At 37.0% G+C, this 25640-nt stretch overlaps 1 protein-coding gene and 1 pseudogene across 12 annotated transcripts in view; one reads left to right on the forward strand and one right to left on the reverse strand.

Moving 5' to 3' along the window:
* The window catches only part of AK9 (adenylate kinase 9), a 112147-nt gene that overhangs the window by 30081 nt on the left and 56426 nt on the right, over window positions 1-25640 (forward strand). For 7 of the 12 annotated variants that reach the window (XM_059176881.1, XM_059176883.1, XM_059176887.1 and 4 more), the window contains exons 11-17: window positions 480-619; window positions 703-883; window positions 4925-5069; window positions 7063-7173; window positions 7270-7365; window positions 11473-11621; window positions 19275-19431. In XM_059176881.1, coding sequence (XP_059032864.1) covers window positions 480-619; window positions 703-883; window positions 4925-5069; window positions 7063-7173; window positions 7270-7365; window positions 11473-11621; window positions 19275-19431 — 979 coding nt within the window. Of the gene's footprint in view, window positions 1-479; window positions 620-702; window positions 884-4924; window positions 5070-7062; window positions 7174-7269; window positions 7366-11472; window positions 11622-19274; window positions 19436-20829; window positions 20945-22652; window positions 24181-25640 lie in introns of those variants that run through there. The other 5 variants (XR_009354502.1, XM_059176891.1, XM_059176889.1 and 2 more) reach the window with 5 other exon arrangements.
* Window positions 20001-20530, reverse strand: LOC131833529 (large ribosomal subunit protein eL21-like; annotated as a pseudogene).

Genomic DNA, 25640 nt, shown 5'->3' on the forward strand with positions numbered 1-25640 from the left:
AAAAAACACTCTATCTACGTACCATATGTTCATTCTACCTTATAATAGAAAATGCTTGGTAAAATTTAAAACAAGGTCTTAGAAACAGAAAACTATTTTTCTTACTAAATTTGGGGCAAGTACAGAGTGAGCAATTTTTCTAAAGATTTTATTTATTTATTTGACAGAGAGAGAGAGCACAAGCAGGGGGAGTGGCAGGCAGAGGGAGAAGCAGCCTCCCCACTGAGCAGGGAGCCCAATGACGGACACGATCCCAGGACTCTGGGATCGTGACCTGTGATAAGGTGGTGAGAGCCAAAGGCAGATGCTTAATCAACTCAGCCACCCAGAATGGTTGCAATTAAGAAAAAAGCCAAAACTTGCTTTCCAAATTATCTTTTAAACAGTAAGGCACCATCAAATAAGAAAGGAAATACTTAATACTGTTAATTTTAGCAAAACTATGCCCACATTTTTAGTGTCGTATTTGTTACCAATAGGATGAGCTCTTCCGTACTCTTGCATCTTACAAACTTATCGCACCAAGATACAGATGGCAGAGAAGCCGGTGGGGACGTACCTGTCCTGTGACTCTAAAAGAAGGTAACATTTTCCCCGGATTGCCAGATTTTTCTGTGAGGTAAGTAAGATCTTCAAAACTTAATTTTAAAACCTGCCCATACTTCTTCTTTTCCATTGTTTGTGATTATGGCCTATTTTAAGTTTCCTAGGTAAAATATACTGTCTTTCATCAGAAGAAGCATTAAAAACATTCTTATTGAACCCACGTCCCTATCTTCTTCCACCTATGCCGGCACCACCATTCAAAGTGTTCATATTTGGGCCTCCGTCTTCAGGGAAAACAACGCTTTGCCATCTGCTTGCAGAAAATTACAAAGGAAAGGTAACTACTTACCCAGCTAGCTAGCTACCTATCTATACTTGATTAAAATCTGTAGGGCTCTGGGATTCACAGGATTGCTCTGTTTTCTTAATTTTGCACTGTCAGTTGGGTAATTGTCCCACTGGGCCAGGAGTGGGGAAGACCTCTTCCTGGCTGCTTGTTGTGGCTGCCAAGACCACAGTCTCTCCCCGCTTCCCAACAGCCCCCAGACTCGACTGTTAATGTCACACAGACTGTGCCAACAATGACCTATTTTGGTTTCCTTCATCTCCTGTTTCCTGGGTCCTCCTAGCTCTGGGTCCCTCTCCCCACACAGTCACTCCTATCTTCATTCTTATTACCTGCAAATACGCTCCTCTTTGGTGACACATACCCTGGCCTGTCAGTTCCTTGGCCTCTCTCCTCATGCCTCCTGTTCTCCGTGCTGAGTAAAGTCAAGAGAAGTTATTTATACTTTAGACGAGAATGACAGCAGGAGAAATGGTGAGAAGCAGGCAGACTGGGGATATGACTAGCAGATGGAGCCCATGGAGTTCGTGAGGGATTGGAATGGAGCGAATTCTGTGAAGGCCGGAGTGCTGAAGCAGACCGCAAGAAGGCAGAAGATGATGGGGCTGAAGGCATCATCAGAGCAGTACAGCCCTGGGAAGGGGTGTGAACGGATTTCAAGTGCTATTCCTTTGAATGCAGGAGTAACTTCTTCTATTTGCTTTTAACTTTTTTTTTTTTTTTTTGTAAAATATGACAAACAGGAAAGTAAAGCTCAGTAAATGGTCACAAAACAAACCCCCAGATAACCACCACCCAGGTCAAAGAACAGTCACTACCCTGGAAGCCCCCTCATGTCTTCTCCCATTATCAGTCCTCTTACCCCTTCCACAGGGGTAACTGCTGCCCTGAACTTTTTATGGCATTCCCTCCTGTTCTTTTGTGGTTTTACCATGTGAGTGTGCATCTAAATGCCACAGGTTAGTTTTGCACACTTTCTTAACTTTCTAGACTTAAACAACTCTGTTCTTTATGCCTGGGTTTTTTTCACTTCACATTGTGATTGTGATATTTATGAATGTTATTTATACATGTTACTGCATATAGTTACAGTTCATGCTTTTTTCTTTTTAAAGTATATTCTCTTGATTGAATTATACTATAATTTGTTCATCCATTGGAGTGTTCATGAAACTTGTGTTGATTCCAGTTTGGGTATTATGAATAATATTGCTATAAACATTCTTGCACCTGTTTCCTGGGGCACACTTGATATCTTTATATATTCTGGAGATAATATCTAGCAGTAAAATTCCTGGGACATGGACTATGCATACATTCAACTTGTATAGATAATGCTTAACTGTTTTCCAAACTAATTCTATCAATTTTATAACTCCATCAGCAGTGTGGGAGAGCTCTGTTAGTCCATATTCCTGCCAATTTTTATTATGGTCGGTCTTTCCAATTTAAGCCATTCTAGTAGATGTATCTCACTGTGGTTTTAATTTGTGCTTCCCTGAAAATAACAAGGTTAAACATTTTTTCTTTTGTTTACTGGCCATTCAGATACTCTCTTTTTAAAGTATTTTTCAAGTCTGTTGCCCATTTGAAATTTTTTTTCATGTTATTTGTAGGAATTCCTTATATTGTCTATATGAAAATTCTTTTTTGATAATAAGCTTTATGAATATTTTCTACCACTCTGTGGTTTGTCATTTCATATTATATTACAGTATGTGTCAGACTAAAGAATTATAATTTTAAAATATAAAGAGCTCTTATGAATCAATATGCAGATGAACCCCCAATGGAAAAAATAGCAAATAAGCAATTCACAAAATAATAGCTGCAATAGAGTAGCCACTAATCATGAGAAAAGGGTTATCACCTCCCTGATAACCAGAGAGGTGCAAAAAAAACCAGAGAGATGCCATGTCAATCTCACTGTTGGAGTTCAAAGATCACTATTAACACCCAATACTGATGTGTAGCTAGGATGGGGAGAAATACATTTCCCTACACTGCTGGTGAGAGTATAACCATTAAGGATCACAATTAGAACTATGTAAGAGCCTTTGAACTGTCCATACATATCCTTTGAACTGTCAATTTTATTTTATAAATTTTTCCTAAAGAAACTATAAAAGGTACATACATAACCGTGTTTATCATAGCCTAGTTTATAATAGCAAAAACATGTATACCTTAGTATACATTATTAGCATTTTAGTTAAATAAGTTTTAACATGTTCATCTAATAGAATACTGTATATCCATTAAAAAATGATGATGTGGATATATATTTTTTGGCATGGAATAAAGTAATACAATCATATTGAGGGAAAAGCAAAGTGGAACCTAGAAGGATGGAAATATTATTTAAACTTTAAAGTTTATAGATATATAAATATATTTATTTATATATAGAATATATAGAAATCTACTTCTAAGATCTTAAAATCTTATTTAAAATTTCTATGTGAAATTTCTATATGAAATTTCTATACTTAAAATTTCTATATGAAATCTAAGATTTCATATAGAAATCTACTTCTAAGATCTTAATATTCAGTATGAATTATATTATCTACCTTACAATGGACTTTCATAATACCTATAGAATTCTAAGTTTTTTAAATGGGCAAAAGTTGAACATATGATTAAAACAGAAGGTAAGTGAGTGACCAATACCACATAAAAGAAGCTCAAATTCATTCATAATTAGAGGAATATGAATTTAAACTACAGTGAGATACTTCTTCACACCCAGTAGAATGGCTAAAATTTAAAAGATTCAGAGAAACAAGTGTTGGTGAAGATGTGGAGTTAACTGCAATTTCCATAATTGCTGCTAGGAATTTAAAATAGCTCAACCACTTTGGAAACAGTGGAATGGCTTATTATAAAATCAAATATACACTCACTATATGACCCAGTAATTCCACATCTAGGTATTTGTCCAAGAGAAATAAAAACATATGTCCACAAAAAGACTTCCTCGGAAATGTTCATTACTAGTTTATTTATAACAGCCCTGAATTGGAAAAGCCCAAATGCCCATCAAAGATAAATGGATTAAAAAGAACACCACCATCACTACCTGTGGCATGGTTATACAGTGATACTACTCAGTAATAGAAAGGAACAGATTATTGGTGTATACAGTTACACTGATGAATCTCAAAAACATTGTGCTAAGGGGGAAAAGCTTGGAAAAGATTACATACTCTGTGATTCCATTTATACGAAATTCTAGAAATTCTAGAATTTATATGAAATAAATAAATTCTAGAATTTATATGAAATTCTAGAAAAGGCAAAACTAATATATAGTGACCAAAAAACTACACTGCTGGTGAGAGTATAACCATTAAAACCTAATATATAGTGACAAAAAACAAAGTGATAGCCAGGAGCCAGGAACTGACTATAAAGAAGCTTGAGGGAACTTTTTTCAGGTGATATAAATGTTCTATATCTCGGGGCACCTGGGTGGCTCAGATGGTTAAGCCTCTGCCTTTGGCTCAGGTCATGATCTTGTGGTCCTGGGATCGAGCCTCGAATCAGGCTCCCTGCTCAGTGGGAAGCCTGCTTCTCCCTCTCCCTTTCCTGATGCTTATGTTCCCTCTCTGTGTCTCTGTCAAATAAATAAATAAAATCTTTTAAAAAATAATAATAAGTAAATGTTCTATATCTTGATTATAGCTGTTGTTACGTGTATATATATTTGTCAAAACTCATGAAACTGTATACTTTAAATGGATGCCTCTTACACATGTAAAATAGATTTTTTAAAAATTATGTGTAACTTGGATATTTATTATTACATTATATATATATATCTAAGTATATCATACTACATGAAAAGTATGACAATTTCTGTGAAAGCATGTACTCAAAAATCACTGAATTCTGAAAATAATACATCTCAAGTGACATTAAGACCTTCGAGGTAGATAAGTATAGATCTAGAAATAGATATAGTTGAACAATGCCTTAATATTCACAGTGATTTGTGCTTCTGTTGGTTTTCTCAAATATTCTTTGCAGGTAATTGACTACGCCACGTTTGTTCAACCACGTTTTGATAAAGCCCTTGAAACATTAGTGAAAGATACAATAGCGGAGGCCACTGAAACAGCCATTAAAGCTGTAAGAGAGCGGTTATTCATTAAACTACAAGCTAAAAAACAAGGTGAACCACCTCTGTCCCACGTGTGTTCTAAGCGGAGGTCAGCAATTCAGCCTGCCTGCCCGAGGGCTGGGACTTGCTGTGCTCGCAAACACAGTGTTCAAAACAGTCATAAGGCAGTGAAACTGGAAGAAGCCTTAGTGATAATTAACACAATTCTGTAAATTGACAAATGAGGAAAACTTTTTATATAAATTGGGAATCTTCTATCATTTTCTGTGCTTGAAACTATTAAATAGCAAGGAAATGATCTTCCGACATGGCAATGTTAAGCTTTTGCTAGGATAGAACGGGTTATTTGCCTAATAAATCTGTCTCTTCTTTCCCAGCAGCCTACAAACAAGTAAAAAAAAAGTCCAACATGGTGCCCAAGGAATTACAAAAGCAATAGCAAAAAGACCAGCATTAAAATTACATGCCATCCTTGGGGTGCCTGGGTGGCTCAGTTGATTAAGTGTCTGTCTTTGGCTAAGTCATGGTCCTGGCTCCTAGGATTGAGCCCTGCCTCCTGGTTCCCTGCTCAGTTTGCTTCTCCCACTCCCTCTGCTCCTCCCACCACTCGTGCACGTTCACTCTCTCAAATAAATAAAATCTTTTTTAAAAAAATTAAGAATAGTGTGGAGGTCCATAGGAGAAGGGAGGGAAAACTGAATGGGGAGAAATCAGAGAGGGAGACAAACCATGAGAGGCTCTGGACTCCAGGAAACAAACTGAGGGTTACAGAAGGGAGGGGGTGCAGAGGGATGGGGTAACCAGGTGATGGGTATAAAGGAGGGCACGTGTTGTATGCAACTAATGAAAGACACATAACTAATGAATCCTTGAATACTACATCAAAAATTAACAAGGTACTATATGTTGGCTAATTGAACATAATAATAAAAAAAATCACATGCCATACAAATGATCATCTAGATGATCCAGAATGAATTTGTTTTTAGTATATTATCTTCAAAATGAAAACTGAAAATTTACTAAATATTCATGGACAATTCACAAACTAAAGCTCGAGAAATTTGGGGAGGACTAATAAGATGGCTTTTTATTTAACTTATTTAAGGCTGGACAAAATGAATTCATTCATTCATTCAACCTAGTACTCTATGTTAGACATGATTCTAGGCACTGGGCTACAGAGGTGAACCAGACACATGAAACTCCTGTCTTAGTGGTTGTTACATTTTAATGGGGGGGTGGTAAGTGAATAGATAGAAAAATATAATATGATACTGAGTCAGGCAGTGACTGGGGCAGGGGTGCCGGAGTGTTAGGATGAGCAAGGAAGACCTTTCTGAAAAGAGAACATTTAACTGAAACCTGGATCAAGAAGGAACTAGTTGGCTTCCAGGAGGAAGAACAGTGATTGATGGTGTTTCTTGGAATCTGTAGTGATTCCTTTCACATCAAATTATGGCCTGAAATCATAGATTTTAGATTTTTCCACAAATTGCTTTCTTCCACCAGAACATAGAAATAGATGACATTTATCATATACTGCAAACTTAAAAGTCTCTTTTTCTTTTTCAAATTCTATAAATTAGAATTCAGATTTAGAATAAATCTGATAGTATGATTCTTAAAAATTTTTTAATTGGAATTTTCATGCTGGTTCCATTAATTTGCTAGCTTTGCAATTTCACTCCCAAATACATTTTTAAGAAAAATCTGTCAGTGAAGATTACTGAGGTTTTTTAACATAGAAAATTCTATAATACAGAGGATGGTAGCTAACACGCATTAGGCTTCCTGCGTGCCAAGCATTTTCTTAGTGTTTGAGTCTATTTTCTCATTTAATCCTTACAATAATGCTTTTGGCTTGATCATCCTCGTTTTGCCCAGTAGAAATTGAAACTGAGAGATCAAATGATTTGCCAAAGCCACACTACCTGGGTCAGAACTCACACTCAAGTCTCTTTAGAGCAGAAGATTTCATCTCTACCCTTGTCTTCCTACCCCCAAGTCTATTTTGCTAACACAGCCCCTTATTATCTTTTAGCACAATCAACTTTAAGAATACTTGAAAGAGAATTTGAAAAGAAGGAATATGACAAGTTCCCATCTGATGGCTTTAAGAGCTTAGAAGAGTCACAGTCTTCATTTGATGAAGGTGGTAAAAAAATATATATATATTGCTGATGTTCTTGGCCAAATCCTTTCTGATCTAAACAGATTAGCTGATAAAGCATATTATTCTTTCATGCAGCGTTCACTCATGAACCCCCAAAAGATGGCTCTTTAGAAGACAAGGAAGACAAAAAGAGTTCAGAAAATGTCTTCGATGATCAATCCTCTAAGACTGGTAAAGATGATAACAGAATGAATGTTTCATGCCATGTTTATGGATCTCATTCCGTTTATTTCGTGTTTTATTATGTTTATATTGGAACTTAAAATTATCCCCAAAATTGGACATTTAGGTTGAAAACTAGTTAGCTTTTCTCTTACGGATTTAAATTGGACAGTTATAGAACAGAAACAGATTTATTAGAATGAAGAAAAAACTAATAAGATAATAAATTCTTTCTTAAAATCTGTCTACTTTAATGTACTGGAACCAGAACATCACAAACCTAGAGTCTGAGCTGTGAACTTTTACCATTTAGTGCTTGAGAGCATACAATGTAAGCTATTTTTACCTTTTTTGATTTATAATACAACATTTAATTATATTACTTCATTATGAAATATTTTAATCCTCATTTTAAATTATTGCACTATTTCCTTGTTCATAGGTAATAATTTTAAGTAGTTCCTTATGTTGTAAACTTATTTTTCAGATTTTTTTTACTACTGTAAATAATGTTTTAATGAATTTTTTCATTGTCTGCATGCTGACATAGGTGTAATCCCTAGTTTAATAGGTATGAAGTTATAGACAGAGTCAAATTGCTTTGCATAAGTTATTCCAAATTATGTTTCCCTCAGTAATATATAAGATATGTGTTATTGTTTCCTTGGCATATTTTCTTTTAAAATATAATTTCCACAATTTTTATTTATTAATATTTTAACATTAACCATTAATATTTCTTCTTTTCTGAGGTGACCATTTTTGTCTTTTGCTCATTTTTCTAAGTAGTTCTATCAGTTACATGTTTCTAAAAAAATTTTCTGTATTAGTTCCTTATTTTGTATATATTTTTTCAACATTGGATCATTTGTCTTTTAAATCACTTTGCTGTTTTTGAAGTAGAGGGACTTTTTCATAGTTTTATAGTCAAATCATGACTTTTGCTTTATTGATTTCTTCCATTTACTTTCAGATCTTACCAAGTCTTCCTCTCAACCCGAGATTTAATACATACTTATATTCTTTTTTTTCTATCAGTCCAACCTTTTGGCATTTAGTATTTAAATGAATCTATAGTTCCTTTCATTATATAATGTAGAGCTGATTGTTCGGTTGGTTCCTCATAATTCAGACAGATGTGTGCTTGGCCGGTGTTTTTTTTAAGCCTAGTAGGAATTGACCTGGGCCCTGTCAGAAACTCACATATGGCATGCCACTTACAATATACACACACAGTCTTCACTAGAGGACCCTAAACATTAAATTTTTGACCAAATAACATCTGGGAGCCCCTTCTCAGCTGCTGCAGAATTCCTAGCACCAAAACAGAAAAAAAGCCCTGGACCCTTGCTGTCTGTTTTCTCTTTGGGGGAGGTAGTGCAAGGTAGAAGTAGGAGGCATCAGTGCCTCTATCCTCCACTGAAGCGATGTCAATCCCGCCAGGATGCCCTGGGAAAAGGTATGCTCCCTGCACAGCCTTTACCTCTTGGAGCCAGGAGATTGTTTGTTCCATCAGGAAGGGCAAATTTGATCTGTTTCTAATTTAGATCCACTGGCATGGTATGAAACTAAAATTACTCTTGGTTTTGTGATAAGTCATTGTCTCTGTTTTTCACTGTGTATGGTATATGCCCTATTGTTGACCTCTTTGATTACAATGATTGTAATATCAGTTTTAAAAAATTGGGAACATAAGTCCTGGCTCCCTGGGCCTATCATACCACACTCTGTATTGGGAATCACCTACAATGTCATGTTGTTCTTGAAGTGTTAACAATGTTTTATTCATAGATGAGAAAGAAACCAGTGAATCATCTCCATTTAAAAGGAGTTTTCAAAGCTCTGGTCAAGATTTTAAATTGGACCCCCAAAAAGTTAATTAATATTGGGTTAATATGGTTCTTTCAGATTGTGGATCTCAAAATCACAAATAATTTCTTCAGAATTTTGAGAAATTCTGAGAAATGTGTGATTAAAATATATATATATATATATATATATATATATGGGCACGTGGGTGGCTCGGTTGGTTGGGTGCCTGCCTTCAACTCAGGTCATGATCTCAGGGTCCTAAGATAAAGCCCCATGTTGTGTGGGCTCCCTGCTTAGCCAGGAGTCTGCTGCTCCCTCTCCCTCTATCCCTCCCCACTGCTTGTGTCCCCTCTCTATCTATCTCTATCTCTTGCAAATAAATAAAATCTTAAAAAATAAATAGTAAATTTAAAAACATAATCAATACTCTACCTTAAAGGCTACTCTATCTTCTTTTTTTAAAATTAACACATAATGTATTATTTGCTCCAGGGGTACAGGTCTGTGAATCATCAGGCTTACACACTTCACAGCACTCACCATAGCATACACCCTCCCCAATGCCCATAACCCAGTCATCCTATCCCTACCCTCTACCCCGCCCCCGGCAACCCTCAGTTTGTTTCATGAGATTGAGAGCCTCTTATGGTTTGTCTCCCTCCTGATCCCATCTTGTTTCACTTTTTTCCTTCCCTACCCCCCACAACCCCCTGCCCTGCCTCAAATTCCTCATATCAAAGAGATCATATGATAATTGTCTTTCTCTGATTGACTTATTTCACTCAGCATAATACCCTCTAGTTACAAACAATAAGATTTCATTTCTTTTGATACCACATCTTCTTTATCTATTCATCTGTTGGTGGACATCTAGGTTCTTTCCATAGTTTGGCTATTGTGGACATTGCTGCAATAAACATTTGGGTGCACGTGCTCCTTCGGATCACTACATTTGTATCTTTAGGGTAAATACCCAGTAGTGCTATTGCTGGGCCATAGGGTAACTCTATTTCAACTCTCTGAGGAACCTCCATACTGTTCTCCAGAGTGGCTGCACCAGCTTGCATTCCCACCAACAGTATAGGAGGGTTCTCTTAAAGGCTACTCTATGATGAACAGTTAGACATGCAAAAGCACAGAAAAAAGAAAATGTGGTATATTATTTTGATGAAAAGAATATTGGGAAGACAAGGGCTCTGTCTTTCTGTTCTGCTATCCCTGGCATGTGGCTACCAAGCCGTGAAATGGCTGGTGGTACCGCAGTCATCATATCAGTGTGCTTGGCAGGAAGAGGAAAGAGGCAGGGACAAAAACTGGCACTCCACCCAGCCCAGTTGTTCCTCATTAGAGAGAGGACAGGAAGACTCACCAGAAAATAATCTGGTTCCATGTTATGTAAAGGCCATCTAGGTTATAAGGGAAGTGGAGAGATGTCGTGTTTTTAGCTGGGCACATTGCTGACCCCCACAAACTCAGGGTTCTGTTATTAAGAAAGAGAAGAATGGATATTGAGTGACCAACTAGCAACCTCTAGAACATTTGGTATCTCTCTGGAACTGCTGGTTCTCTCCATCCTTAAAAATAAGCTTCTCAGTTCCCAGAAGCTGGGCAGTAGGCAGCTGCTCTTTGAAGGCCCTTTGGCATTTTATTTCTGGGCTCGGATAGAAGAGGCTCTAGCAGGAGACCCTGGTTTTGGAGTGTTAGGACAGCAGTTCAGGAAGCAGAACTGGAAAAGCAGAAGTAGAGGAGCCAAGGGCAGCTGCCAATCTTCTGTCTTGTTAGAGGAGGGGATGAATACTTATATTCTGATGAAGCCTGTGAGCCACGGCAGCCATGGGAACAGCCATTCAGCTTGAAGTGAGGGTAAGAATGAAGAACACTTGAAAACCCCGCCTGTGCCATCCTCTCTTCCATCCTGGCCAACTTGCCTACCTCTTTTCCTCTCACTGTTGTACGTGGTCCCATGCTTGTGACTGGAAGTATTCATCATGTTTTCTGATTCATTCCCTCAATGCTCATGATTTACCGTGACCCAGGAATCCTTCGCTCCCTCCCTCTTCTACCTGGCTTCTTGGGTTTTGGCTCCTGCTGGGCATGACTTCTTACCTCACTCACCTTCATTCTGACCTTCTGATGTTTTATAGTTCCTGACTTCACGTTTCCTCCCCAGTCTATTTCCCCCTTCTTGGAGCATGTACTGCAGTAACACAAAAATAGTACTTTCTTGGATCAAGTATTAACAATCCTGATCTATTGCAAGTGGTCCACTAAAATTATTAATGGTGTTAGGTTATTTTGCTTTAGACACATTAGAAGACTCCATAGAAGACGTAACTGCAGAGCATCCAGAGGTTCTTTCTATGATAGAGGAGACTGTGAAAATGACAAAGGACATGAACTTTGAACAGCCATATGAAAAGCATGCTGAAATCTTAGAGGAAATCATCAAAGAGGTAAGAAGTCCAGACCCAAATGCCTATGCTCTTTGGTAGTTTTTAATGTCCAAACAATTATGCAATATAATTTCATACCTTTGACATTAATCTTTCATTAACTTTTATCTTCTTTAATTGAGTTCAGTTCAGTTCATTAAAATATGGTGCCTGTGAAGCATGTATCAATGTTAGATATTTCTTCTATGAGCTAATTAGTTGTAAACAGAGACAAATTTCACTCTGTAGCTAACTTATTTCTTCTCACCACCTTGAACATGCATTCATAGGGGAAATGGATGGACACACAAGTGATTGTCCAATCTAAGGGGAAAATAAAGCGTCCGATGCTATGTCCTACCACTGACAAATCAGAAGGTTTATCTTTGGTTTATAAAGAACAAGATACCCATACAGGTCTATTTGTACAAAGACCTTAAGTAAGCATTCAGGGCAAAAGTCAAAGACAACAAATCTGTTTTGGACTCTCAATGAACTTCTTTGGTATTTTTCTGTAATTTGAGAATTATGTCATTTAAAATTATTTGAGAGGAGAGGCACCTGGATGTCTCAGTGGGTTAAGCCTCTGCCTTTGGCTCAGGTCATGATCTCAGGGTCCTGGAATCGAGCCCCACATCGGGCTCTCTGCTCACCAGGGAGCCTGCTCCCCCCCCCCCAACCCCGCTTGCCTCTCTGCCCACTTGTGATCTCTATCTATCAAATAAATAATAAAAAATAAAAATCTTTTAAAAATAAAATTGAGAAGAAAAAAATATTCTATGAGAGTATAAAACCACGCTGTAACACGTTGGGTTGGCTCCTTGAGCCCAAGTCTTCTACCCAAGGTGAGTTGCTGTCCCCCTCTGAGCTTCCCATAGAGTTATTTCAACTTCTGCACTCCTTCATGTTGTTCTATTGCTCGTTGTTTCCTTCAGAAACATTCTGAGAACCTACTATTTGCCCTGTAATGTGCTAGATTTTAGAGTTATGAAGATGAATTAAACATAGCTCTTTAAGGAGCCATCAGTCAGGTGTGGAAGGCTGATGTATAATCCAGTATTTGAGTTATCCTGAAATTTGTGGTAATTAGATATGTACAAGGTGTAGGAATTCCACCTACCATTAGGGTTCTCAGCTCTGCATGGGAAGTGAGACAAAGTGTCCCAGAGGAGAGACAGGCAAGTGAAGGACGTCTATAGCACTGTGGAAGTCCCATCCTTGCCCTTCACTGAAGATTTCCTCCATTCTCTTAGCATTTATTCTGGAGGATACACATCTACAAGGAGTACTAAAACTCCTCTGATACAGGAATGCATACAGTGTCATTAGAGGACAAGCTGCCACTCTGGGATTGTGGAGGACTCTAAATCACATGACATTTTAACATCAAATATCTCATCAGATCATCTTTCTCAAGAGAACAGAGACCTGTAGAGGAAACCTTTTGACCTTTCATCAGTTTTGATGGTCTCTTAGCTAGGTTGAACCTAAAACTGCTCTAAAAATAAATAAATATATAACATCCTTAAAAAAAAAAAGTAGCCAGATAAAGAGATCTACTCCTTTATGTCATTTGCTCATTTTTAATAATTTATCTTTGTTTTCATTTGCAGTTCTTTATGTGTTCTGAATATGAGCCCTAGGTATATCGCAACTACCTTTACAAATATCTTCTATTCTGAATAATAAGAGTTAATTTTAATGAAGTCCAACTGATTAATTTTTCTTTCATAGTTAGTGCTTCCTGTTTCAGAGACCTTTGGCTGTCCAAGGTTAGGAGGATATATATATTATTAGGTTTTCTTCTGTAAATTTTTCTTTGCCTTTCATATTTAGATTTAGGGTTCATTTTGAATTAATTTATTTATGTAAAAAATATATCCAAATGGCCAATAAGCATGTGAAAATGTACTCAACACCATTAGTTATCAGAAAAATACAAATTAAAACCACAACATGAGGAAGGGGAAGAAGTATAAACTTCCAGTTATGCAAGAAATCAAGGGAATGAAAAGTACAGCGTAAGGAATGTACTCATTAATATTATAATGACTTTGTATGGTGACCAGAAGGTAACTACATTTATCTTGGTGAGCATTTTGTAATGTATTTAATTGTAGAACAACTAAGTTGTATGTCTGAAACTCTTACAATATTTTATGTCAACTATACTTCAATAACAATTATAATACATACATACGTACATATTTTACATGGATTTTTTTTTAAAACCACAACATGATGATCATGATTAATTTTTTTCTAATATGGATATCCAGTTATGCTCCAGCACCATTTATTGTAAAGACCAACTTTTCCTCGCTATCATAAATCAAGTGGCCTTATCTGTGTAGTCTATTTCTGGACACTCCATTCTGTTCCATGGACCTATTTGTCTATCTACATTCCAATACCACACATATTAACTGCTGTAGCTTTGTAATAAATCTGGAGAGAAGACTCCTTTAACAGCTTGTTTCTCCTATTACTGCATCCTTCCCTGTGTAATAAGTTGTTTCGTTCTCCTTACTTTTTCAAGAGTATCTTGACTATTATAGATCCTTTTTACTTCCACATAAATTTTAGAATCAACTTTCACTACACACACACACACACACACACACACACGCTGGGGTTTTGATTGGGTTGCAATGAATCTGTAAATAAATTTAATGAGAACTACCATCTTCACAATATTGGGTCTTCTAATCCATGAACATAGAATAACCTTATTTTGGAGCCTGGGTGACTCAGATGGTTTAAGGTCTACCTTCGTCTCAGGTCATGATCTCCAGGTCCTGGGGTCAAGCCCCATGTCCGGCTCCCAGCTCAGCCAGGAGCCTGCTTCTCCCTCTCTCGCTGCCTCTCCCCTTGCTTGTGCTCTTTTTGTCACTGTCTCTCAAATGAATAAATAAAATCTTTAAAAAAGAAGAATAGCCTTACTTTATCTCATTCTTTAGTTTCTCTCAGCATTGTTTTGTAGTTTTCAGTGTAGAAGTCTTCAGTATCCCTCATTAGGTTTATTTTTAGGTATTTGATGTATTTTGATGCTATTTTAGATACTGTTGTGGTCCTATCTTATTTTTCAATTGTTGTTTCAGTAATCATTTTTATCCTGTTTTTCTATTGTACCTCCTGCTAAATTTCGTACTCTGATCTGAAGGTCATAGACTACATGCAGAACAGGTATGAATAATGCATTTAGGCATAATGTATGATCCTGTCCAGGAAAAGTGAACAGGTTTTATTTCATTTGCAAACTGGACAGTTAGGCATGGCTCCCTGGAGTCATGGGTTAAGAAAGATTCTGAAACACATCTGTGTATTAGCTCCTTTTAGCATTTTTTAGAATTGCAGTTCAACAATATTTTGAAAACTTAAAAATACCGAAATAATAATAGGTGTCATTTCTACCAAAGAGAAAGAAGAGTCACTCCCTTGCAGTGGAGAATGCGCAGAAATTTTTCCCACACTCAATCGTTTGCACTTTGACCTGGTTTCTGCCCTGACCAAGTTAGAGAGCACACAATAGAAGCAGAGGCGGGGGCGGGGGGGACACAGGGAACTTCCTTCTGCTTCCATTGCTCTGCCCAGTTGTGTTAACTGAAGCTCTTACATAGACGTATGCCAAAGGTATTTGCCCTGTACCTCACAGAAAAATGTCAAGGGGACAACATCAAGGGAAGTGAGGTTTTTTTTTTTTTTCTTTTCTAAAGATTTTATTTATTTATTTGACAGACAGAGATCACAAGTAGGCAGAGAAGCAGAGAGAGAGAGGGAAGCAGGCTCCCTGCTGAGCAGAGAGCCCGACACGGGGCTCAATCCCAGGACCCTGAAATCATGACCGGAGCCGAAGGCAGCGGCTTAACCCACTGAGCCACCCAAGCGCCCCGGGAAGTGAGGTTTTTGTGTCAAACCTGTCCTTGTATGTTTTCTAGCCCATGAGCTATCCAGCGGCGACCACGGCCTATTTCTCTAGTCACGGCAGCCTTCCCAGTGTGATACGTCATTTTTGCTCAGCTTCCCTCATGACATGGTTTTTTCTCTAAAACCTCTCCATGTCTGCCCTTGTATCTGTGTTCTTCACACGGAAGTTGTGTTTTTCTGTGCCTCGCATGTCTCTCTGTGTCACTCCCAGGCTGTGTCGTGATTCTCCCAGTCTCTTCTCTCAGTCCCTCTCTGTCTAGATATATTTCACAGCAATAAATACTTGGATGTACAAGTGATACACATACGTCCGTGTGTATAACTGTACACACATATATGTATATCTTTATTTATGTATTCACAAATGGTAAAATGGAAAGTAATCATGGAATAGCATAGAAGAAGGGAATCCAGGAATAGCATGTTTAAGTGCAAGGGGGGGAATTTTTATTAAGTTAAAGATCACAAAAGGATAAAAGGATGAATAGTGCATGAAAATTTATATTATTTTTCTAAATATTATTTTCTCCCACTCATCCCTCCCTGAGGATGTCCGAAGAAAACACCACTTTATTTTCATCTGAGAACCCACTTCCATGGCTCTGGTGACAGTGGGGCCAGACCCAGACCATGCACAAAGGTTCCCCTGGGGCCCCCTCCCTACCACTTGTCCCACTAGGCTCAGAGTCCTTCCACTCCTCTGCTGGGCCATACACTCTGAAATTCTTTCAGATATGAAATCTTAAGGAAGGTTCCCCCTTCTCTCCACAATGATCTCAACTGGAGAAACTTTCTCAATAGATTCCTGCATTGAAGCTGTTTTGCTGCTACTTCCAAAACCTGTATCCTGGGGCACCTGGGTGGCTCAGTGGTTTAAAGCCTTTGCCTTCAGCTCAGGTCACGATCCCGGAGTCCTGGGATCAGGCCCCACGGCGGCGGGCTCTCTGCTCAGAAGGGAGCCTTGCGTCCCCCTCTCTCTCTCTGCCTGCCTCTCTGCCTACTTGTGATCTCTGTCAAATAAATAAATAAAATCTTTAAAAAAAAAAAATCCTTAAGGACCCAAGTCCTCACCTCCCAAAACTTTACTGTCCTCAGTATTGAAATGTCCAGGCCTGAGTGCCTTATGCACCTGCCCCCCACCCGGAATCAGCGACCTCTCTCCCTGAGGCAGTGGATGTGCCCATAGTGTTTCACTTTTTCCTTCAGTCACTTGAGATAAAGTCAGAAAGACAACTTCCACATTTGGACTGCACAAGCACAGTAGAAAAACTCTTAAAGCAAAAGTTTAGTAGAAAGGCTACTTAATAATGATTCTCTCTATAAAAACAAACAAACATGAAAATAATAATTTTAGAACAAAGGTCAAAAAGTATTTATAATAAATATGGCCTAATAATTGCTTATACAAGGATTTCTTACAAACCAAGAAAAATGGAATACCCTATGTAAAAGTAGGAAAAAGATATAGATGGATTGTTTCATCAAAGAAGAAATGCAAATTATTAACTGAAAATTTTAATGTTCAAATTCCAAGAAAAATATGAAACTTAAAACAGTGGGATATAAGTTCTTACCTATCAAATTGCCAAAGATTTTTTAAAAACATATAACAATCCATACCAGGAAGGCTATAATGAGATAGTCACATAGGAGAACTGAAAATTGATACAGATGTTTTGGAAGCAATGTGACAATGTGTGTGAAAGATCTTTAAGATGTTCCTTCCTTTATGAGCCTAAAAACACATCTTCTAGGAATCTAACCTAAAAACACAATATTTAGGCATAGATTTGCATATACAGATGTTTATCAATGTTATATTAAAATTATAAATTATGTAAATATTTACCAGTGAGAGAATGATTAAACAGGTTAAGAGCTATTCATTTGATGAAATACTATGAAGGCATTAATTTTTTTCAAAAAAAATTGGAATGAGATTGAGAAATCATAAATTATCTCTCCGTGTTGCTTTTATTTTCCTATCTTTGCAACTGGACGGTAAAATTTTCATTAACCATTTTACTTCCTTTTTTCAGTTTTATTGAGTTGTATTTGACATATAACATTAGTTTAAGGTGTATAACATAATTATATGTATATATTGTGAAATGTTTAACACAATAATTTTAGTTAACATCCATCACTTCACATACTAAGCTTTGTGTATGTGTGATTGTAATTTCTAAGATCTACTCTCTTAGTAACTTCCAAATGTACAATATAGTATTGTTAACTGTAGTCAAACCATGCCGAATATTATGCCCTAGGGACCTATTTATCTTATAACTAAAAATTTGTACCTTTTGCCCACCTCCATCCATTCTCCCAACCCCCAGCCCTGCCTCTGGCAACCACCAATCTGTTCTCTGTTTCTATGAGTTGGATTTTTTAAGATTCTCTATATAAGTGAGATTATACAGTATTTGTCTTTCTCTGACTTATTGCATTTATTTTTTTTTACTTATTTCATTTATATTTCTTTTTTTATAGCTTTTTCTTTTTCCCCTTAATTCTCTTAAACATTTCAAAGTGCTTAAAAATTTTTTTAAAAGACTCTTCAATCTGAAACTAATGATACACTTTACGTTAACTAATTTAATTTAAAGAGTTCAAAGTTAAAAGAATTTTTTAAAAAAGACTCTTCATCCAGATGGAAATTCATAAAGTAGGGAATCTTGAGTTCTGCAGAGGCCAGTGAGTTTTACCCATTCTTGTGACATCTCTTCCCCTCTGGCTTCAAGTATCACGTGATTGCATGATGACACACAAACTTGAACTCCTCAGAGCTGGTGTATTCCCAGGTCCACATTACCAATTTCCATATTTGCCCTGAAGCCCTTGCTACTGCACTGCCTGAGGGGGGATGGGAGCAGAGTTTAGCAGAACTCCCTAAGCACCTGCAAGGTCTGTTTTCACCCTTCCTATTGTTTTTAGTAACCATGTCAGTACCTTCTCAGCTCTCACACTGAGGGATGGAAAGCAAAAGGGAGGTGAATAGTGTTGTCACTAAAACAGGCAAGCTGGACTGGGCCCTTGCTACTCAAAGAGTGCTCCACGGACCACTGCCACCTCGGAACATGTTCCAAATGCATACTCCTGGGCCCAAGACCTCCTAAATCAGGATCTGAATTCTATTCAGAATAACAGATAACAAAAATATACTGTTCAATTATTTAATAAAGGCTTTTGCTTCCCATTCTTCATTTTTAAAACTTAGATAGCTTTATTGCTTTAAAATTAAGTGTCTTTTTTACAACTGTATCTCCCTGAGATATCTTCCTCGTATCTCCCTGATACGAGGAAGTGGAGATGCAACATGGGAGGTTTGGGGGGTGGGAAAAGAATAAATGAAACAAGATGGGATCGGGAGGGAGACAAACCATAAGTGACTCTTAATCTCACAAAACAAACTGAGGGTTGCTGGAGGGAGGGGGGGAGGGAGAGGGAGGTGGAATTATGAACATTGGGGAGGGTATGTGCTATGGTGAGTCTGTGAAGTATGTAAACGTGGCGATTCACAGACCTGTACCCCTGGGGATAAAAAATACATTATATGTTTATAAAAAAAATAAAAATTTTTAAATTAAAATTAAGTGTCTTTTTAAAAATTAAGTGACTTTTTTTTTCTTTTGAGTCCAAAGAATTCAAAAGATAATTGGTTAGGGTCTGCAAAAACAATATATCAAAGTAGTATCCTTGACTTCTCCAGCTATGATGGTAATATCAGTGTGTCATTTTTCACAGGTAGCTGAAGAAAACATGAAGAGGTTTTCTGGTGCCCCGAAGTTTGGAGGATGGATACTGGACAACTGCCCCGTTATAAAAGAACTATGGATAGCCTTAGTCGAGAAAGGAATTATACCTGATTTAGTAATCTGTTTGTCAGATACGGAAAACAATGGTTGGTAAATATTTATCATGTAAATCCGAAAGTGAGGTTTTTATTGCTGATAATATGTTTAGTTAAAATACAAAATAGAAAACTCTTCACTCTCCCATGCTACACATACCACACCAGCAATCCCTTCACAATCTAGAGGTACACAAAATGAGGCAACCACTCACCGTGTAGATGGCCAGGAATGGTGTGCTGGGTCACTGGATATTCCCTCAGGCCCTTACAATTCTTCTTTGGAGCTGGGACTTTAACACCCCATTCTCAGCACTCTAACTTCTAACTGAAAAATATATGAGGCTGAGAGTAAAGACTGTATATAAGTCCTTATATACCTCAAATGGGAAATATTAAATACATCAAGATAGCAAAACTAAATTTTAATTATTCTGTCACTTTGAAAAAAGCTATAATAATTAAAACAGTATGATGCTGGCATAAAAACAGATACCTAGGCCAATGGAACAAAGTAGAGAGCCTAGAAAATACACCCAGACCTATAGAGTCAAATAATCTTTGACATAGGAGCCAAGAATATTCTGTCATCTTGCCTTTTTTTTTTTTTTTTTTTGAGGTCTTTTATTTTCTTTTTATTTACCATGCCATGAATTCATAGGGAATGGGTTCTAGCAGTTCGGGCTCTTTTCCATTGGTTCTCACGAAATGTGCTTCTCTGGGTGGAGCAGGCTGACGTTTCAACTGAACCCAAGTACCTTTCTCTTTGGCTTCCTTCTTTTTTCTGATCATTTTCCTTGACACGATTCAGAAAGCTATCTCGGCTCTTTGAACGTTTAATATGCTCAATGCGGACATTAATTCTCTTGGCAAGAATCTTGCCCTTAACTTGTTTGTTTACAACAATACCAACAGCATGCTGAGTAACATTGTAGACTCTTCCAGTTTTGCCATGGTAACATTTGTGGGGCATTCCCTTTTGAACAGTGCCCATTCCCTTGATGTCCACAATATCACCTTTCTTGTAGATTCGCATGTATGTGGCCAAAGGAACAACTCCATGTTTTCTAAAAGGCCTAGAGAACATGTACTGGGTACCTCTCCTCTTTCCCTTTGTGTTGGTCATTTTGGCAAATTACTGGAAGATGGCGGTTCTCGTCATTTTACCTTTTAAGGAAATATATTTCAAAAGAAAGTTTCCAGGGGGAAAATATGATACATCACCTCTTTTCATGCTTTAGTTACTTTTATCATGCTGATGTTCACATTTTAGAAAGGATTTCAGATAGACTCGATATTTTAAAGAACCTGGACTCTATTTAATAAATGCTTAAAGGGAAATATATTTGGATATAGGCAGGAACAATATTTTGTCATTAATTACCAAAGTTTCTCACTATATTTTATAGAGCTTCAAAATTAATATTATTCTCTTTATCTGTATTTCAGGGAAATATTTACTTAATAGACTGTATTTAGAGAATAAGACTGAAGTTGACTCTAAGATTTTAGAAAGATTACTAGATGATCTACAAAAGAAAAAAAAAGAGGAAGAAGCAGCAAGGTAAAACATGCCCGGCATTATAAAACAAGTCAATGAATCTTTTATAGCTATTAAATATCTACTTACAAGTTACATTTATGAAATGTCTGTAATATCAAAACAGTGGTCTACTAAGTAGATCCAATTCTAATTAAGTCTAAGAAAAAGAGTGGGTTTACAAATATTTTCAGTGTCTGAAGTACTGAATTGTGGATATTTTCATGGCCCAACATCAAACTATTCTAGAACAAATGTCTACTCACACAAGACACTGTAAAAAAAAAAAAAAAAAAAACGAGCAAGGTAAGATTTTTTTTTTTTTACCATATTTCTCTGTGACTTTAATAATTTTGCTGACCAGTAACCACAAATTGAAGAAATAATACAATACAATAATAAGGAAATGAAAGAGACGCCTGGGTGGCTCAGTCGGTTAAGCTTCCATTTTGGCTCAGGTCATGATCTCAGGGCTGTGAGAGCCCACTCCATCCCACCCCAACCCCATACCCCAGTGATCAAGTCCACCTTGGCTCTGCGCTCAGCAGGAAGTCTCTGAAATTCTCTTACAGGCTTTCCTTCTGACCCTGCCCCTGCTCACAGTCTGTTTCTCTAAAATAAAATCTTAAAAGAAAAGAAAGAAGGGCTTTATTATTGTTTTCCTGACAAGTGTAGTGATGCCTTTTGAGGAGGACAGAAATAACTAGATTTTCACAGGATGGGGAAAGGATGGCAAGAACACTGAATATGGAGAACGACAGACCTATAAAATAGTCAGGAAAACCGCCCCAGAGTGGGCAGCTGATACGAATGGGCTCTGCTTAATTCATCCCCTGTTGGTGAATACTTGATACAGTTTTTTTATATTATTTTTAAAAGCGGCAATCAACATTCTTATACGTGTTTCTTTGTGCAGTAGTATGCTGATTCCTGAGAGCTAAATTCCTAGATATAGAATTTCTAGGTTAAAGGTATACACATTTTAATTTTTAATAAATATTACTTTTCTCCATCACTTTACTAGCTTTCCTTATACCTGTCTGTCTTCACCATTAAGTCAGGCTTAGTGCTGCAACCCTAATGAAAAACAGATTCCCTCTAGACAATTAAGTTTTCATATCTCATGTCTTTTCAAATTTCATTATTACTGTGTTGAAAAGATTGCAAAGATAATTATCTATTTATTCACTATAGAAAAAATTTTAATGTAAAAAATAATAAGTAAAAGTAAAAACTCTCATAATGCCAGCATCCAAAGATAATTACTATTAACAGTTTATACTTCTGGGCTTTTAATCATTATTTATATAAACTTCAAATACAAAATTAAAATTGTACTATACAGAGCCTTGTATTACACTTTTTGTCACTTAACTTTTTTTTTCTGAACATTTCTGACTTATTCAGGAGGGAAAATGGTACAACTTCTCCCATTTACCTTTTTAGCATAGACAATCTTTAATGAATTTTAACAGATTTCTTAATTAATAGCCAAAATTTTTTAAAGTATAACATTGCAACGTTTCTTAACTAAAAAGGGAAAAACAGAAAACCCTGAAATTAGGTGGCTTTAATATGAGCAAATTAAACATTTACATTGTAAAGTTAAAGAGTATAATGAACATTATGCAAAATTTACTCAATTTTTAACCACTATAAGCCTTAAACCCTAGAATATTGTAAAATATCTGAATTTCCAAAGATGATTAAATTTTGGACATTTTTATTTCAGAAAAGCCACTGAAGAAGCATTCAGAATAGAAGCAGACCAAAGGCTTTTGGAAGATATGAGCGAGAAATCAAAAGGCAAACACAGATTTACATCATTAATAATGCGTCATTTAATTTTGTACCGTTACTGCAGGCAACTGCAGTATTCCAGCGAATTACAGAGAGCATGACCATATTTCCCAGTTTGCTAATGAGAGTCTAGGTCTATGCTATGCCTATGGTACAGAAATATTTATTTGCCCCACTTTCATGCTCAGTGTTCCAATTTGGAAAATAAATTGTGTGGTCACTAGAGTAATGGAGTCATAGGAAAAGAGCTCTGACACAGATACCTACGTGTGCTCCCACTTGGGATCCACAATAGACAGCTTATGCCACGTGTCTTAAAATGGCTTCCCTTGTCACATAGGACACATGAATGCTGGAATTCCTTCTAGTATAAGGATCCTGCAGGAATTGAGAAAACAGCATCTCCTGCTATACCTATTGTCTTTGAACTTAAACTTTCATCTGTTATAAAAGAACTTACTCCAGCAGTTTCTTTTAAGACCAAAGTTCTTAACCTGGAGTTCATGGATAAAATACAGAGGTCTGTGAACTTGAATGGGAAAATAGTTACAACTTTATTTTCACTAACCTTAACCTGGAATTTAGTATTTCCTTCACTTAATAATTAATATAGGCAACGAACCATAATAATATTAGTAGTATCTTGATTTTCTTACCAATAGAAACTAAGATATTTTCATATCATGTTACAGTTTTATATATCCTGCGTATGCTTAATCACGATTCCCAAAATGATGGTAATTAGACCAGCTGCTAGTTCTTGTTATGTAATGCATTAGTAAAGATGCACAAATTTCCTACAGCACAAAATTTATTTTGATATCTTCATAACTGTGTTTCAATATAATTGGTTTCTTATGTATTGTATTTTATGGGATTGAAAGCATTATTCTAAGGAGTGTCCTTAAGTTTCACCATACTGCCAAAAGGGTCTATCCACTCAAAAGAGTGAAAAGTATTTCAGTTTTCCTTTGTTGACAACAAGCCACCCCGAAACTGTAAAACAACTACGGTTTTTATTCTGTACACGTTTCTGTGGGTCGGGACTTAATACAGAGCTTATCTCTGCTCCCTGAGTTCAGTTCAGGCTTTGAGTGGCCAGCTGGGAAGTCAGTCCTCCAGCCCCAAGCAAGCCTTCAGGGACTGCAACCCTGACTGACATCTTCATTTGACATCTGGGTCTCTGGAGAGACCCAGAGCCAGAAGCACCAATTAAGCTACTCCCAAATTCCTGACCCCAGAAACTGCAAGGATGATATGTGGTTACCGTTGCTTTAATCACTAAATTTTGGAGTAATTTATTATGAAGCAATAGATACTTAGTAAAAATCACAGGTAGTGTGAGCATCTTAGAACATTTCAGGCCATCTGTGACTTTTCTGGTATACAGATTATCGCTTAGAATTCTAGAAGAATATTAGAACTTTTTACACCTCTCTGCATCATTATAGAAACTCTGTTTATTTGTATGTTACATAAAGTACCTAATATGGATAAAAATTAAAAATAATTTACATGTATGCATATTGGAAGTATTTTTTTTTTACTATGAGAGATACATAGTGAGTTTTTGCTGTACAGCACATAACTTCATTCCAAACCCTAGTAGGATTCAGCAAATGCTACTACTTCCTTGTGTGTCTCACCATCATTCCTCTATATGACAAAAGAGAGTCACCCCAGTGTAAGACACATACTTAGAAGCTACATGTACTGTAGTCCTGGTGTAGACCTAGAACATTTTTCTTTTTTTAGGTATGTTTTGCCTTTCTTCTTCTTTTTTTTTTTTTTAAGAATCTTTCATTATTATAGGGGTGGCCTGGGGGGCTTAGTCTTTAAGTGGCTGCCTTCCCCTCTGGTCATGATCCCAGGATCCTGGGATCAAGCCCTGCATCTGGATCCCCTGCTCAGTGGGGAGGCTGCTTCCCCCTCCCTCTACCCCCTCCACCCCTACCCTCCTACCCCAACCCCCGTGGTGTGTGTGTGTGTGTCTCTCTCTCTTTCTCTTAAATAAATAAATAATAATAATTCTTTTTTTTTTTTTAAGATTTTTATTTATTTATTTGACAGAGAAAGACACAGCAAGAGAGGGAACACAAGCAGAGGGAGTGGGAGATCAGGACCTGGGATCAGGACCTGAGGGCTTAACAGACTGCCCCCCCCCCCCAGGCATGCCAAGAACACGAAGTTGCTTTGCTCTGGGTGTTTTAATCATGCAGATTCAGATCAAAATTCGAATGCCAAAGACTATCATACCCGATAGTCTTGGAAGGTACTCACTGGGGGCAGAAATTTCCACAGGAGTCCAGAAAACAAGCTCATTTGTTTTGTTTTGTTTTGTTTTGTTTTCCATATCATCTGCATAGAAATATCTTGTTTTTCAATTTCATGAATATATTAAAAGGAATAGCGGAGATAGGTTTTTTTTACCATTCGCCCCATCTTCTTCCCGAAAGACTTCCATGCAACTACATAAAGCTTGGTATTGCGTTTTTAAAATTTACATTTGCCATACTGATCAATGTGTTCCATTATTTGTAATTAGATATAAGAAAATCCATCATTATACATTAAATTTAGCCTCACGCTGCCAAATGGAAATACAATGCAAGCCGCAAACATAACTGTAAATTTTCTAGTAGCTGCCTAAAAAGCAAAAAGAAACAGGTGAAATTAATTATATTTATTTAATATACTATATCCAGCATATTATTTTAGCAATCAGTACAAAAAAATACTGAATATATTTCACGTTTGGTTTTTCTAAGTCTTTGAAATCCATTGTGTTTTCATACTTTCAGCACATCTCAATTTGGATTAGCTTCATTTCAACGGCTCCATATCAGACCGTGTTGTTCTATCCATATTCTTACTGAATGGACTTTGGGGCTGTTTCCAGTTTCTGTTAAAACCCTTAGGC

The sequence above is a fragment of the Mustela lutreola genome, chromosome 6 (assembly GCF_030435805.1).
Source record: "Mustela lutreola isolate mMusLut2 chromosome 6, mMusLut2.pri, whole genome shotgun sequence".
Taxonomy (NCBI): domain Eukaryota; kingdom Metazoa; phylum Chordata; class Mammalia; order Carnivora; family Mustelidae; genus Mustela; species Mustela lutreola.